At 40.5% G+C, this 18,101-nt stretch overlaps 1 protein-coding gene across 1 annotated transcript in view; it reads left to right on the top strand.

Annotated features, from left to right (window-relative positions):
• Nucleotides 1-11,814, top strand: part of LPAR1 (lysophosphatidic acid receptor 1) — a 91,647-nt gene extending 79,833 nt beyond the window's left edge. Inside the window, exon 4 of the mRNA XM_070742447.1 lies at nt 9,155-11,814. Within this exon, the coding sequence (XP_070598548.1) occupies nt 9,155-9,456 (302 nt within the window). The 3' untranslated portion in view covers nt 9,457-11,814. The remainder of the gene's footprint in view (nt 1-9,154) is intronic.
• Nucleotides 11,815-18,101: the final 6,287 nt, after the last annotated feature.

The following is an 18,101-nucleotide window of genomic DNA, read 5'->3' as shown; positions in this document are numbered from 1 at the left end:
GTACAAGGGGCCAATATCTGCCCTCAATGCACAGATTATCAATTACAGACAATCTTGGTGTTTCTGTTTGGGAGTTATGATACTCCCATTGAGGTATGTAGTTATCAGGAACAAGGTACAGTATAGAAACTTTATAATAATAATGCTCAGTTGCAGAATCAATTGCTTCAAAACATATATTCAATCCACTCATTGTATTAGTTACTTTTAAAAATTTTGCAATGTGATCAGTTAATCTGCTAAAGTTAATTCAGATTCACAAATAAGTAGGTGGTTGTATGTCTTATTCTTTGAAAATAAAGATCCCATACACATACACATACACATACATATATACATATATACATATATACACATACATATACACATACATATACACATACATATATATACATATATATATATATATATATATATATATATATACACATATACATATACATATATACACATATACATACATACATACATACATACATACATACATACATACATATATATATATATATATATATATATATATATATATATATACTGTATATATATAGAAAGCAAACCAAAACACTGAGATCCACTATAATATATAGAGGAATAAATCTAGATTCATCCCCTTGCAAATTCTTTCTGATTCCTAGCAACCTCATAGATTAAACCAGAGGTGGGCTGCTAAGGTGGAACAGTGACATGTGCTCGCCCCCATGGCTCTGAGTGCTAGCGGAGTCCAGCGCAATTCTGTTACTGCACATGGACAGGTAGCGAAATTGCGCACGGACACCATTTTGCTACCTGCCCAGGTGCAATAGCAGAATTGCGCTGGACTCCGCTAGCACTCAGAGCCATGGGGACAAGCACACGTCACCTTTCCACCTTAGCAGCCCACCTCTGGATTAAACTAATTAAGCCTAGTCCAGTTTGCAGACACTTTCAATGGATAAATGTGAATAAAACTTGCACATGCCACAAAGCTCCTTCACAAAAGTGTATGATAGAATATATAATATCTAGACAATATTATATAGCATTTTGAGCCATGGTGGTGCAATGCACTATTTGAATATTTATAGTTCGCTTTTCTATTTTGGACTTTTTCTTATCCTGGAGTTGTTTCCAACAAGTTTATTGTCTGAAAGTAAAATGTATATACAGTGGTACCTCTACTTAAGAACTTAATTTGTTCTGTGATCAGGTTCTTAAGTAGAAGCAATTTTTCCCATAGGAATCAATGTAAAAGCAAATAATGCATGCAAACCCATTAGCAAAGAAATAAAAGCTCGGAATTTGGGTGAGAGGAGGAGGAGGAGGAAGAGAAGGAGGACAGTCGCTGCCAAAGGAATAAAAAAAATCCAAGACTTTAAGGTTTTTTTAAAAAAGAGGGTCTCTGAGGTGGCGAGGAGGAGCACGTGCCTCCCATACACTGCACCCGAGAGAGAAACTCAGGTGGGCAAGAGGGGGGAACCTCCCACTCCTTTGACCAAAAGGTGGCTGCTGCTGCTACCTGCTTCCTCTTTCTTCCCATGCTGAAAAGCTCCCCTCTCCTCTCCCTCGCTTGCTTTGTAGCCGGTGCCTTTCCTTCACAGTGGTGACTCCTCAGTTTGGCTGAAGCCGAGTTGATCCGGCCAGGGCGAAGGGCCCCCTTTTGTCTTTCCGCGCCCAGATGCTCTGGGAGGCAACCTCACACCGGGTGTATGGGAGGCAGCGTGAGGGAATCACCACAGCAAAGTGGTTTATTCCCTCTCCAAGCACCCAGAGAAAGGAAAACGCTCTGTTCATTCTGGGCTGCCCAGAGCGAAGGGAGTGTTTCTTTTCACTGGGCACTGAAAGAGGTTTATTCCCTCTCCAAGCGCCCAGAGAAAGGAAAATGCTTCGTTCGTTCTGGACTGCCAAAGTCTCTTTAAACACCACAAAAAGGCTCCTCTGGCAGCCCAGAAAAGCCTGAGATGGCCGGGATTAAAGGGAGAATGGCAGAAACTGGCCGGGCCTTCATGCCGCTCTCAAATTTCCTGCGAAATTTTTTCGGGCTCTGGTTCTTAAGTAAAAATGGTTCTTAAGAAGAGGCAAAAAAAAAATTGAACACCCAGTTCTTATCTAGAACCGGGCTTAAGTAGAGGCATTCTTAGGTAGAGGTACCACTAGATTTAGTTTTTTAGAGCTGTGGTAGCACATTTGTTAGAATGAAGTACTGCCCGCTGACTCTGCTGATTGCCAGCAGTTCGATCCTGAATGGCTGAAGGTTAACGACTCAGCCTTCCATCCTTCCAAAGTCAGTAAAATGAGGAGCTGGATTATTGGGGGCAATATGCTGACTCTGTAAACTGCATAGAGAGGCTGTAGAGCACCACGAAGTAGTATATAAATCTAAGTGCTATTGTTATTCGCTATCTTACATTATTATTATCTCTTTTATTCGTTAAACATGAAACTCAGTCAACTGAACATTTAAAAATGTGTCACAAATATCATTGACTTGTGCTGATGGTTGTTATGGGTTGCTGCCAGTGTCCTAGGTATCAACTGAGTATCTTCTTTACATATATAATATTTCGAGTAGCATTTTCTTGATGTGTTTTGTAAAATTCTTGGACATGTACCAAGTGCCCCAATGACAATGAGTATCACTCAGGGGTGGGCTACTGCCCGGACGGAGGGAATGCAGTGGCATAGCAAAAATGGAGCTCCACCCCAGAGCACCCAATTTGCATTGAAAGATGTTGAAAGAAAAGGCAGGGCACTTGGGAGACAGTTTGGATATCAAATTGGAAAATGACAAAATCAGTTTCATTAAAAGAAAATCAAATTAAGATGTTCTATAGGCATCTCTCACCAAATAGAATTGCCAAGATGTTCCCCAACATGTCCCCAAAGGGTTGGAAATGCAAACAAGAAATAGGCTCATATTATCACCAATGGTGGACTTGTCATAAAGCTAAATTATATTGGAAAATGATAGAAAAATGGATTTAAAAAATTATACTACAGGATATAGAAAAAACCCCAGAATTTTATCTATTAGGTATAACGAAGCAGAAATACAAGAAAGATATTCTTTATTTAATTATTCATATTTTAACAGCGGCCAGGATAGTTTATGCACAAAACTGGAAGGGAGAAGATACTCCCAAGGAAGATGAAGTAATAAAGAAAAATTTAGATTGTGCAGAAATTGATATGATGACAAGATGGTTGAACAATCAAGAAGAATCAGAATTTTATATTATTTGGAATAAAGTTTATACAGTGGTACCTCGAGATACGAGTTTAATTCGTTCCGGACCTGCGCTCTTAAGTCGAGCAGCTCTTATCTCGAACGACTTTTCCCCATAGGAATTAATGTAAATAATTTTAATTGGTTCCAGCCCTCAAAAAACTCACAAAGTTAGTCTAAATTATGCAAAAAGACATTGCAAGAATAAATGTAACTTTACTTATTAATAAGATGATAAGCTGAGAGCTTTCCTTCCCTTCCTCTTTTTACCCAAAACAATCAACATGGCAAACTTTTATTTTTATTCATTAAACTGTAGTTATTTATTCAACTTCACTGCCACCCAATCCTGTAGAGGGAGGAAAGAAGGGAGGAAGGAAAAGGAAAGCAAGAAACGGAGGGAGGAAAGGAAGGAAAGAAAGAAAGGAAGAAAGAAAGAAAGAAAGGAAGGAAGAAAGAAAGGGTGAAGGGACAGGAACAGAGGAAGGAAGCAAGGAAACTTATGAAAGGGGAGAGTAACTTCACTGCCACCCAATCCTGTAGAGGGAGGAAAGAAGGGAGGAAGGAAAAGGAAAGCAAGAAATAGAGGAAGGGAAGGTAAAAGAGAGAAAGAAAAAGAGCAAGAAAGAAAGCAAGCAAGAGAGAAAGAAAGAAAATGAAAGAGAAATAAAAATAGAGAGGGAGAATGAAAGAAATGGAAGGAGGGAAGGAAGGAGAGAAAGAAAGAGAGAGAAAGAAAGAAAGAAAGAGAAAGAAAGAAAGAGAAAGAAAGAAAAAAGAATGAAAGAGCAAGAGAGCAAGAGAGCAAGAGAGAAAAAGAAAGAGAGAGAGAAAGAAAGAAAGAAAGGCAACTTCAAAGAAAGGCTCACTGAGCATCTCTCACTCTCTCTCTCTCTCTCTTTCTATCCCTCTCTCTTTCTCTCCCCCCTCTCCCCCCCTTTCCCTCTCTCTTTCTCTCCCTCTCTCTTTCTCTCCCCCCTCTCCCCCCTTTCCCTCTCCCCCCCCCAGGCCGGCAGCTATGTTTTAAAACAGCCGCGCCGTTTGCGAGCTAACTCCTGAGGTGCGGAAGTTCGCCTTTGGCGTTTGGGCCACTCGGAATGTGAAATTCAAAACAGCGTTCGGATCCCCCCACCCCCAGCAGAAGCCAAGGACCCCCAGAGTGGGGCGGCAGGGGAGGCGACCGCCTCTCCACTCACCAAGTGCCGGGATACGAGCCGAGAAGAGCCGGGCTGGCTTACTTTCCTTCCTTCCCGCGCTGATGCAGAGCCACTTGAACAAAGCGTCACGCCCCCCTGACGCTTTTGGCGGCAAAAGAGCCCAGCGTCGCTTCGGAAGCCGCCGAAAGCATCAGAGGGGCGCGACGCTTTGTTCGAGTGGCTCTGCATCAGCACGGGAAGGAAGGAAAGTAAGCCAGCCCGGCTCTTCTCGGCTCGTATCGCGGAGAGGGGCGGCATACAAATCCAAGTAATAAATAAAATAAAATAAAAAAATGTCTCTCCTCTCCCAGCTCTTATCTCGAGTAGCTCTTAAGTCGAGCAGCTCTTATGTCGGGGTTCCACTGTATATGGATTAATAAAAAGAAAAATAAAACTTAAATGATATGGAAATGTTTAAATATACTAGAACAATTTTTTCTCTTTTTATTTTCTAGTTAGAACATTTGAATTATATAAAATAAAATTATTCTTTTCATTTAAAGTAGTATGTTGATTTTATGAATTATTAGTATATTCCTTTTCTGTATTAAAATAGACTTCTAAGATAAGTGGGGTAATTGTAACCCCAACTAAATGTTAAATTTATGTATGTCTGTTTGTCTTTTTTGTGAAAGTTAATAAAGTATTTTTTTTTAAAAAAAAGAAAGAAAATGCTGGGCATAAGCCACCTCCCACAGTGTGGTAGTAAAAATTTTGGTAGCCCTTCACTGATATCACTGTTACATGTTTCATCCATAGCCATGTAGTTTCGATGGCCAGGTCCTGATATTTCATATTTTTTTCCAGTTCTTTTTCTTTGAGTCTCGCATCTCCTGTTACCACAATATCAATAAATTGTATATTTCAGTTTTCGACAACTGCGATATCTGGTGTGATGTGTTCCAAATGATGATAGTCTGTATTCAAAAGTCCCACAAAATCTTCACCGTCTCATTTTTTCCACTTTGTGCTCCCATGATTTTTCAAATACAGTGATCCCCCGATCATTGCGAGGGTTCCATTCCAGGACCCCTAGCAATGATCGGGTTTTCGCGAAGCAGCGCTGCGGAAGTAAAAACACCATCTGCGCATGCGCAGATGGTGTTTTTACTTCCGCAGCGCTAGCGAGGAGCCCCCCATGCCGGCGGCGACGTTTTAAAACAGCCACGCGGCTTCCCAATGAGTCCCGAAGACAAACGCGGAAGTTCGCCTTTGACGTTTGTCTTCGGGACTCAGTTGGGAAGCCGCGTGGCTGTTTTAAAACGTCGCCGCCGGCATGGGGGGCTTGCCAGCACCCCCCGGACCCCCAACCCGGGTTTGGGGGGCTGTTAGGAAGCCCCCCATGCCGGCGGTGACGTTTTAAAACAGCCGCGTGGCTTCCCAACTGAGTCCCGAAGACAAACGTCAAAGGCGAACTTCCGCGTTTGTCTTCGGGACTCATTGGGAAGCCACGCGGCTGTTTTAAAACGTCACCGCCGGCATGGGGGGCTTGCCAGCACCCCCCGGACCCCCAACCCGGGTTTGGGGGGCTGCTAGGAAGCCCCCCATGCCGGCGGCGACGTTTTAAAACAGCCGCGCGGCTTCCCAACTGAGTCCTGAAGACAAACGTCAAAGGCGAACTTCCGCGTTTGTCTTCGGGACTCATTGGGAAGCCGCGCGGCTGTTTTAAAACGTCGCCGCTGGCATGGGGGGCTTGCCAGCACCCCCCGAACCCGGGTGGCCAGGCGAGCAGCGAGCGAACGGCGGGTGGCCGGGCGAAGGGCGGGCGAGCGGCGAAGGGCGGGCGAGCGGGTGCTGGGGGGGCTTCTCGCCCTCCCGCCAGCAAGAGGGGGAGCGAACGGCGTGGGCGGGCGAAGGGCGGGCGAGCGGCGGGCGAGCAGGCAGGCAGGCGGCGGACAAGCCGTTCGCTGGCGCCGCTCGCTCGCGCTTCCCAGCTGAGTCCTGAAGCCAATTCACTTCAGGACTCAGCTGGGAAGCGGCGAGAATGAACGGCGTGGGCGGGCGAAGGGCGGGCGAGCGGCAGCGAGGAGTTTGCGTGGGCGGTGGGGAAACTCCTCGCTGATGCCTGCCGCTCGCCCTCCCGCCAGCAAGAGGGGGAAGACCTAGGGAAGCCGCCCAGCAGCTGATCTGCCCGGCGCCATCTACGCATGCGTGCCCATAGAAAAAAGGGCGCGCATGCGCAGATGGTGTTTTTACTTCCGGGTTGCAAAATCGCCATATAGCCATTTCGCAATGATCGGGATCGCAATACCCGGGGGATCACTGTAGATGTATGTTGTATTTTCTACATAATGACCAGTAGATTAATTTAGCAATTCGATCATCCCTAGCTTTGTAATCAGTTTGCATGATTTTGCTGCACTCATACATTAAGTGTGAAACAGTTTCAACTTTGTCATTGCAAAGTCGGCAGTTTGAATTGTCAGTGGATTTTTGTATCTGCTTTCATAGCATTAATTTCTATGCTTGTTCTTGAGCAGCACGTATTCAATCTTCTGTTTCTTTCTTGAGAGTTCCTCTCTTAAGCCATGCCCATGTCAAGTTGTTATCATGTTTTCCTTCAATGTTTCTCAAGTGCTGTCCATGAAGAGCTTTGGTTTTCCATCCATTTAATCCGTCATCCAACTGTTTTTCCTTATATTCTGCCTTTTTTTCTGTTGTTTTTATAATTAGATTAGATTAGATTTATTGGATTTATATGCCGCCCCTCTCCGCAGACTCAGGGTGGCTCACAACAATGGTAAAAAACAGTACAGAGCACATGCACCAAGACAAATTCCTTGTGTGTCCAATCACACTTGGCCAATAAAAATTCTATTCTATTCTATTCTATTCTACATAGTAACAAATCTAATATTTAAAAATCTAAATTATAGTTTTAGATTAAAAAGTCCAAAAAAGAAACCCCAATATATAAAAAACAACACACAATCAAATCATACACAAAAACTACATGGGCAAGGGGGAGCTGTTTCAATTTCAGTTTACGAAAGGCAAGGAGGGTGGGGGCAATCCTAATCTCTGGGGGGAGCTGGTTCCAGAGGGTCGGAGCCACCACAGAAAAGGCTCTTCCCCTGGGTCCTGCCAAACGACATTGTTTTGTTGACAGGACCCGGAGAAGGCCAACACTGGGATTCGTGCGGCAGAAGGCGGTCTTGCAGATATCCTGGTCCAATGCCATGAAGGGCTTTATAGGTCATAACCTATAAACGTTGTCTGTTTTCGCAACCTGCAGCAATCTTTCTATGCTTTGGTTCACATAATCATTCAAACTTCATTTTTCTTCTTCTACAGTTTGATAGATTTGCAATAGCCCTCTTTTTGGCAGATACAACATATCAGTGTTACTTTGTGGATGTAAAGCGTGGTACATATTCAAGAGTTTACACTGTTTTTTGGTTCAGGCTTTCCAGTTCAGCCACAGTCCAGTTGATGATAAGACCTGGATAGCATATCACTGCCCATGTATTAATGCTTTAATTATGTTTCCAGCATTAAGCTTTGATTTTAATATTTTGCAGACCCTCTTGATATATTCCTTTTGTGTTGACTCTTTGACTTTTCCATTCAAGATGTTATCTGTTTCCAATATGCCTAGGTATCCCACACCCTTTGCTAATGCTTTCACCATGCTTCCATTTCCCAGGTCTATTCCTTCTATTTTTCCCATTTTTCCTTGCTGTATGGATACTATAGCACATTTTTCAAGTGCAAAATTAATTCTGATGTCACCGATGAACTGTGTTGAGTATTGATTCAAGTTCAGTCGGGCTTTTCATATACAGTTTTAAGTCATTGATGTATAGTGGATGGTTTATCTTGCCACGTTGGCTTGAGATTTGGTATTCCAGTTTTGTGCTTCTTAGCATTATTGTCCGTGGAATTAATGCAATGTTGAATAGTAGTGGCGAAAGTGAATCCCCTTGGAAGATTCTTCATCAGATATTAACTTTGCCAGTGTTCTCCCCATTTGCTGTTAGAACTGTTTTCCTTTTTTGCATATTGACTTTCAAAAATGTACAAATATTTTTGCTGATTCCAAAATTTTCCAGAGATGCGTTAATCCAGCTGTGGGGCAATGTGTTAAATGCCTTCTTGTAATTATCCATGCCATATTTAAATTTGCTCTTCTTTGTTTTGAATTTTTTTGGTACCATTTTGTCAATGAGCAGCTAATCTTTTGTTCCTCTTGATTTTTTGTAATTTCTTTTTTGTTCTACTGGGTACAAACTTTTTTTCATCAGATGATTGAATATTGAATTTGCCAGTACTCTTTGTAAAAGGTTTGAATGTTGTTGGCAGACAAGTAATTGGGTGATAATTGCTTGGTTCACTGCCCTTTTCTGGATCTTTCATTATCAATTAAGTTCCGCCAGCTATTAACCATTCTTTGCTTATTGCATTTTAAGCATTTCATTGAATTGAGCGGCCATACAGGTTGGTTAAATGTTTTAACCAGTATCCATGCAGTTTATCCAGGGCAGCTGCGCTCCAGTTATTTATTGTGAAACCATATCAGTTATTATTACAATATTCTCCATTTTGTTTTATGTTGCTTATTTTTGAGTATCTTTCATCCAGGAGGCAGTTTTATCATGTTCCATTGAATTTTCCCACAGTTGTTTCCAAAGGTTTTTTCTTTACATGGATGAATATTAGTATACTAATTATATAAAATGTAACTATTATTATGTAACAGTTATAATAATTATATAATGTATAGAAGATCAAATGTATTTTTATTTTTATTTTCCAGGTGCTTTTATAATCTGCTGGACTCCAGGGTTAGTTCTGCTTCTTCTTGATGTTTGCTGCCCACAGTGTGATGTTCTAGCCTATGAAAAGTTCTTCTTGCTGCTCGCAGAATTCAACTCTGCCATGAACCCCATCATCTACTCTTACCGCGACAAAGAAATGAGTGCCACCTTCAAGCAGATTCTTTGCTGTCAGCGCAGTGAGAGTGCCAATGGACCCACCGAAGGCTCTGACCGCTCCGCCTCCTCACTGAATCACACCATTTTGGCTGGTGTACACAGCAGTGATCACTCAGTGGTCTGAACAAAATCCCACTAAGAGAAATTTAGTGCTAGGTGAATGCCTAGTTGTGAATCTATTGACAACATTGTTGAAAGACTTGGAAGCAAAGAAAACAACAAGTTTTACAAGTTCTTCATATTCACTAATGGGTTGTAGTGCTTATTCATCAGTGCCCAGCCCACAAAAATCCCATAGGATAGCTTTTTTTCCCCTTATTCCTTTTTTTAAAAGTATAAGCAGCTCACTTTGGGAGCTGAAAAAATATTTGGACAAGTCATTTAGGTCACCCAATTAGCCATTCATCACCTGATGCTTTTATGGCATCCTAACACAAATCATTTCTGCCTCTTTAAGCTTTATAAGTGCTCCATTGCCTTTTCATTTAGGGCCTAAAGCGTTGTCTTTTCCCCTCACCTCAAATGCATTGCAGTTTAATAATCCATCTCCCGTCACTTCACTTTGGGACACACATTTTCTGGGCAAAGAATGAAACAATTTTAACTTACATTAAAATGCCAATAACAGTGAGAACTATAACAGAATAACAGAAAGAAATAACTGTTTATACCTTGTGTTTTATTAGTGTTTGGAAGCATGTTGTGTATATGCAGATGCATTTAATCCTCACACTGAAATCAGTGGGATATAAAAGTGTCGTTGTCTGACTATTTCGTCCCTGAAATTTTAATTGTCATTAATGAAGAGCAGAAGTATGATTATAAATTGCAACAAAAATCAAATTTTCTTGTGGCCAAATATTGTAATGTCAAATAGAAAGAACCTAAAAGATCAGATCAAAAGGGCATTTCTTTGTTGTCTTAAATCAAGGGGTTTTTTTATAATGAGAGCTGCAACTTATTTGCCAGATTTTAAGATCTGTCCCAGATTTTAGGGTAGGTTGATGCCACAGTCCCAAAAACGAATGACTGAGAAGCAATCTATATCCTGGTGATCAAATGTAATTGTTTGGGGGATTATCTTTTCTTTGCTAAAGGGTTCTGCATGTGAGGGTGGTAACATCAAACTCTTCCCATTTTTCTTGGTGTTTTCAAACAAAATCTATGGCATGGTCATCAGTTTGTCCAAATGCTAGAGTGTAAGTGAAGAAAGAGAGATTGACAGCTGCCCAGGGACATCCTAGTAAGACTTGCTACCTAATTAGGCAGCAGCAGGACTAAGACTTGCTTCTTGAGGTGGAAGATAAACTAGGATTCTCTCCATCATTCTCTTCTGCACGGCTTCTGCCACTCATTCATCGGCCAAATGGTCTGTAAAAAAATATCTGAGGATTTCTCAGAGCTATGTGAACTGAGGTGATTACTGCAGCTGTCTGTAAAAGATAGTTTCCGTAGACACAATCTCACAATGCATTTCTCCACAGTTGCTTTTTAGAGCAACATCTACAGCACTCTGTGCCTTGGTTATAATGAAATATATGACATGGGTAGCAGATCTGTGGGTATTGGATGCACTACTGTCTATGCTAATCTACCACCCAGAGTGAAAATATTTTATAATGTGGAAGAACTGGTCTTGCAGCACCTCTTACAGGCAACTGTAAGATGTTGGAGAAAGCGAAGGAATGTTGGACCTGAAACTGAATGGCTATTTTTATAGTACCCTTTAGTAATTGAAATAGCACTCTAATTTTACTATTTAAGAATGAGAAATTTGGAGCATCGTCTTTTATGTAATTTTTCTTACACCCAACTGTTTCCTGACTCAAAGTGCAAAACCCATTCACAGTTTTTACACAGAACGCCATGAAATAAATATTTGACAGTAGTTAAATCCAACGAATTAGTCTTAAGAATGAAAAAGTGTTTTTTTAAATATAACATTTCTCTTTGTAACTGTAAATTCTTAAGATAAAATATAAAAATGTTTACACTGAAGGCTGAGGGTTTTTTAGGAGAATTTGGGACCATTATGAATAATAGCAACTTGCAGAAGTCCTCTTCTATGTTGAAAACCTGCTTAGATAACAAAATTTGCTTAGAACTCTTGTTCAATCAAATCAATCAAATGCTTTCAAATGAAGGATAATAGATTTGAGCTAGTGTCATGTTTATTTGGATAGAGTAGGTAGATTTCTAAGAACAAAATATAGCAATGTCAAAAAGATAGACTATTTAGTAATGTACAAAGTGACTAAGTTAAAATTAAAGTGAAGTATGGCTGATCCTACCAAAGGAAATACAGGAATCCTAAAAGGTTCATCTAACAAAAAATGCTATATTAATTTCATAATGAAATAAATATCAGTGAGCCCATTCGTCTTTACTTATGTAACTTGTATAATAAAACAGATCCGGCTGTTAGAAAGTTTAAAAATACACTACATGCTAAGCCACTAATAAAGTTTTTTTTCAATAAGTATATAATATATGCTGTGTGTATCTTTTTATCATTATTCAGATTTGATTCCACTGAAACAGAGTAAGTAGTAGTTGAATCTAGCTCAGGTTTAATCTAGTCAGCAACCAATGGCTCTGGAGCCATATGTGACTCTTTCATCCCTCTGCTGCGGCTTCTACTCACTCAAAATATCACATCACAATTGCCAATGTGTGACAACCACAAATGGGCAATTTATTAAGTTTTTTGACCCCTGGTAGACCAACCATGGGTAAATCCAAGAAAAGAAAAGTTTCAGAAGAAAGCGGAATCTTTAATTCACTATATATGCTAGTTTGTGGCTGCACAGGAAATAGTCAGGCACGGAAGAGTTTTGTGGCTCCCGGTGTTTTCTTTTATGTGGGAAATGGACCCAAATGGCTTTCTGAGTGTTTAAGGTTGCTGTCTCCTGGTCTAATCCATTGGATGAATTTAGGAAATTCATTTTGCACATACTGCCAAAGTACTCAATACTTCAGCTCTTTTCGGTTTCTTGAAATTCAGAATGCTACCTTTAAAACCAAAGGAGAACTATTTTGGAAATCTTCTCCTTTTTATTTATACAATCCTTTGCCATTCTCAAAGGCATTGCATAAGTCTTATCTCTTGTCTAGCGCAAGGCAAGTGTTCTGCTATATTAGGCATGTTCTGTACTGTCCTTCCACTTTCATAACAACTGCAACGTTTCCTTTACAGTTTAGACAGCTGTCTGAAGGCACATTTGTTTATCCTCTCACTGATCACATACAAAATGTCATCATTCTCTCACACAGAGAAGTACACACAATTTTATATGCCTTTAAAAAAAACCCATTTTGTTGCTTTTTGACTCTGTCCTGGGGAATCGTTTATTTTTTAGCATTAAAGACCTGGATTTTTTTCACGATTGATTGATTTATATAGTTGGGAGTATATCCCAACTTTCCACTCAGGTGCTCAAATCAGTTTCTTTCACAAGTTCAATCTTGTTGCATTGTATTCGAACAAAACAGCATGGTGGCCATTGCAGAAAAGACCCACTCAAGGGCTGCTTCTTCTTACTTAGATAGCATTGCTTCATTACTTGGAAGCCAAAAGCCATTTTCTTTTTTGTCTTTAATAAATAATAATAATAATAATAATAATAATAATAATAATAATAATAATTTATTAGATTTGTATGCCGCCCCTCTCCGAGAACTCAAAGCAGCTCACGACAGCAATAGTAGTACAATAGAATACAAATCCAATATAAAACTATATTAAAAAACCATTATTATTAAAAACTAGCAATTCTAAAACAGTCACACCAATCTCATATGCTTAAATCAGAAAGATGGGGGAGAAGTTAATCCCCCCATGCTTGGTGGCATAGATGGGTCTTCAACATCTTGTGGAAGGCAAGGAAGGTGGGGGCAATTCGAATCTCGGGGGAGTTGATTCCAGAGGGCCGGGGCCACCATAGAGAAGGCTCTTCCCCTAGGTCCCGCCAGACGACATTATTTAGTCGACGGGACCCAGAGAAGGCCAACTCTGTGGGATCTTATCATCCACTGGGATTCGTGCGGCAAAAGGCCGTCCCGTAGGTATTCTGGTCCAATGTGTTTAACCACACATGTCCTCTGAACAACCACACAAAGTGGAGGAAAACTGAAAGGAGTGGTGGGCTGCTCCAAAATGCCTAATTGTGCACAGCTCCACGGCTCTGGAACACGAGTGCAGGATCGAGCACAAGTAACTGTGCAGGTAGCAAAATCGTGCACAAGAATGTTCCGGCAAGATTTTGCTACCTGCACAGGTGCAGGAAGCATAATTGCACTTGATCCTGCATTTGCATTTCAAAGCCGCCGAGCTGCACACAATTAGGCATTCCTGCAGCAGCCCACCTCTGACTGAAAGGCCAGTTGTGGCAGGACATAACACAGGGTCAAGGTCAGGGATGGATTGCTCCTACTGCTGCTACCAATGCGCTGCATGTGCAGCTTCAGTTGTCTTGCCTGCATGCGCGTGTGTCTCAGCGCGGTTTTGCTTCTGTGCATGCACAGGTAGCAAAATCTTGCAAGGGGACACAGGCGTGAGTGAGAGCTCAGTGATTTTTTTTGCTTCTGCGCATGCGGAAATATAGCGTGCATCCCCTCATGAATTTTGCTTCCTGTGCATGCACAGAAGCAAAAACACACTGGGACGCGCACATATGCTCATGCAAGACACCCAAAGCTGCGCACGCAGCTCAACTTTTTTGTTTTGTTTTGTTTTTTAACTTTGTGCTTTGTTTATTTTTTAAAAAAAAGTTTTTATTATACAAACATTAAAAAACAGATAGCTACCAGTGTGGCATCCTTTACTGTTCCAGTAGGACCCCACTACTGGTTGAGATTTTTTTTCTTTAAAATCATGGACCAGATTACCTCCGGAACCGCCTGCTACCGCACGAATCCCAGTGACCGATAAGGGCCCACAGAATTGGCCTTCTCCGGGTCCTGTCGACTAAACAATGTCCTTTGGTGGGCCCCAGGGGAAGAGCCTACTCTGTGGCGGCCTGGCCCTCTGGAACCAACTCCCTCCGGAGATCAGAACGGCCCACACCCTCCCTGTCTTTCGTACACTACTCAAGACTCACTTATACTGCCAGGCATGGGGGAGTTGAGATATTCCTTCCCCCAGGCCATTACAATTTATGCATGGTATGTTTGTGTGTATGTTTGGTTTTATACTAAGGGTTTTTAGTTGTTTTAGTATTGGATTGTTACATGCTGTTTTTATCATTGTTGTTAGCCACCCCGAGTCTACAGAGAGGGGCGGCATACAAATCCAATAAATAAAATAAAATAAAATAAATGGTTAAGCAGCAAATGACCGTTTGCATCCAAGAATTCATCCTACTACATCTTGCCTTTTTCTTTTTATTTTTTTAAAATAATTTTAATTAGATTTTATACATTAAAAAAACATAGAAAAAAGACACAACGTTCAGACGAACGTCAACACAAATACAACTATTTTTCCAGTTAGTTAACATCCAGTTATTTTCTTCTTATCCATATGCTATAAGAGTATTTATCTGTACCTATATTCTAGTATCCGATATGTTTTTATTATAACTCTGTTTTCATTTTTTCTGTCCATTTATACCACCCTGTCCAGGTTTTATAGTAATCCGAATCTTTTTTGTCGTTCATTGCCATAGTTATCCGGTCCATCTCTGCACAATCATATATTTTCTTAATTATTTCTCTATCCTCCGGTATTTTTGAATCGTTCCATCTTTCCGCATATACCATTCTCACCGCTGTCACAATATGAATTAATAGGTATTTTATATTTCTTGGGTAGGTTTTTCTTATAATTCCCAATAAAAACAATTCCTGTGTAAATTCAATGTTAATTGCTGTCATTTTCTGCAACCAATTATGTACCTTTTCCCAGTATTTTTTGTGGACATGTAATGCTGGACATGTCCCAAAGCCAAAAAATACTGGACCTGACCATAGGGATGCTGCAATAGTTATAATTGTGAGGACTGGTCATAAGTTTCAGTGCTGTTGATGGATGTTAAGCAAGGGCTATTTGTAAAAGACATTTTCAAAATGTTAAATGATTTATTTCTATCAGCTCTAGTTCCCCCCCCCCCCCGAACCACAATTACCGGAAGGTTCTTTTGACCATTCCAGTTAATATACTTTCCTTCTTCAGAGAATGCCATTTGTATTTAAGCTCAATTTTATAATTATGGATACAAGTTATGGTTTTGTTTTACAAAATCCTTTAAAGGTTCAGCTTAAATATACCTGCCACATAAATATCCCAAGAATGTGTGTCATTTTAATCCATGCAGCCTTCTTGGGATTTGAACTATTCCACTGTATATCATAAGACTCTTTAACTTGGTACTTTCCCACATGCCTCTGTCAAAATCCAATTTCTTAGGAGCCAAATAAAAGGCTGAGGTTATCCATAGGTCAACCTAGTATGTATGCATTGACTGAGTTGTTTAAGCATGTAATGGTGCAACTTTCTGAGGCAATGTTCCTACAAAATATTCCAACAAAATGCCAAATCTTGCCATTCATATTCCATATATCTTCATATTTTGGGATTCTTGGCCTCCTCTCCACAACAACCTCTAGAGATGGGGGGAATTAAAGACAAGGGCCTTTCCAGGAGAGGCCAAAGAAATCAAGAAAGAGGGCTTGATTGAATATTTGAAGCCATGATTTTTTCTGACATGGGTGTAATGTACTTTAAAATGGAGGAGGGTTTGATGATGACATTGCGCCCACTGTATTGACTTTTTGGACATAATTTCCCTTGACTACAGGGGAACAGAGAATTGTCCAGCAGTTGTCCAAATGAAGTCAGAGACATTGACATGAACTTGTAGTTTATTTATTTATTTTATTTATTTATTTTATTTATTTATTTATTTATTTATTTGGTCCAATACACAATGAGGGTTTTAGTGGGTATATATATACACACATAGTAAAATACATGATGAAGGTTATAGAGGAGATACTCATAGTAAAATATATCTAAGAAATAATAGAAAAGAAGATATAGTAATAGAACATATCAATGAAAGAATAGAAGAAGAGATATAGAAATAGAAGAAAGGTATAGGAGATATAGGAGAGCAATAGGACAGGGAACAGAAGGCACTCTAGTGCACTTGTACTCGCCCCTTACTGACCTCTTAGGAATCTGGATAGGTCAACCGTAGATAATCTAAGGGTAAAGTGTTGGGGGTTTGGGGATGACACTATGGAGTCCGGTAATGAGTTCCATGCTTCAACAACTTGGTTACTGAAGTCATATTTTTTACAGTCAAGCTGGAAGTGGTTAATATTAAGTTTAAATCTGTTGTGTGCTCTTGTGTTGTTGTGGTTGAAGCTGAAGTAGTCGCCGACAGGCAGGACGTTGGAGCATATGATCTTGTGGGCAATACTTAGATCTTGTTTAAGGTGTCTTAGTTCTAAACTTTCTAGGCCCAGGATTGAAAGTCTAGTCTCGTAGGGTATTCTATTTCATAGAAACATAGAAACATAGAAGACCGACGGCAGAAAAAGACCTCATGGTCCATCTAGTCTGCCCTTATGCTATTTCCTGTATTTTATCTTACAATGGATATATGTTTATCCCAGGCATGTTTAAATTCAGTTACTGTGGATTTACCAACCACGTCTGCTGGAAGTTTGTTCCAAGGATCTACTACTCTTTCAGTAAAATAATATTTTCTCATGTTGCCTTTGATCTTTCCCCCAACTAACTTCAGATTGTGTTCCCTTGTTCTTGTGTTCACTTTCCTATTAAAAACACTTCCCTCCTGAACCTTATTTAACCCTTTAACATATTTAAATGTTTCAATCATGTCCCCCCTTTTCCTTCTGACATTTCGAGTGGAGGAGTGAAGGGCTCTTCTGGTGAAGTATCTTTGGACATTTTCAAGGGTTTATATAAATCAATACATTTTACATCTATATTTAGAGCAAACGAGAAAGTTAAGCAAACTGGGGCATCATGAGGTAAATCACAGAGGATGCAGGACATACAGAAGAAAAAGGCAGGGAAAAGGGAAACTCCCCCTCCACATCTGCAGCAACCAATCACAGCACAGATTGCCTCACACAGGAACCAGCATTCTTCAACCAGTAAACTATGATTGCATCTTCTGGCTCATTGCACAAAACCACTGTTCCAGCTACTAAAGATAAATATTGTAACAGATTATATAATGGGGAGGCTTTATTGTGGTCATAAGCCGAGGACTATCTGTAACGGCACAGGGTTGTCTTATTAACCAAACTTGACCTCATTTTCTATCTATTTCTCTTGGCAAGCAAGAAGCAATATGAGGTCAACTCATCTTATGATGCCAAAGAAAAGGTTTTGTTTTAAATTGCTCCTAACGCAAGAAAAGAATAGAGGTTTTAGCTCATTGGAAAGGTTCTGCTTGTTCAATTGCACTAACTCACCAAAAAGAAAAGCAATCCGTTGTGTTGATACTGGAAGATGATAGCACTAGGACATGGATCACACTTGTGTAACCGGCATTCAATTCCTCTGCATGTGATGAACATATATAGAGGAGAGGTGAATTCCTACCAGTGTAGCCCAGTGCACCGCTTCGGTAATGGCCTGCCGATTGCGCAATTTTGGTGTGATGGCTACAGTGCTGTCTTTGCCAGAATGGGTGTGCCACCATCTTTTTTTCCTAATTTTGGGTGATTTTTCGGCTCTCTGAGCATGCACAGAAGGAAAATTGTCCCTCTGCGCATGTGCGTAAGCAAAAT

Source organism: Erythrolamprus reginae, chromosome 2 (assembly GCF_031021105.1).
Source record: "Erythrolamprus reginae isolate rEryReg1 chromosome 2, rEryReg1.hap1, whole genome shotgun sequence".
In the NCBI taxonomy this organism is placed as follows: Eukaryota; Metazoa; Chordata; class Lepidosauria; order Squamata; family Dipsadidae; genus Erythrolamprus; species Erythrolamprus reginae.
This window is presented reverse-complemented; position numbering and strand designations above follow the sequence as displayed.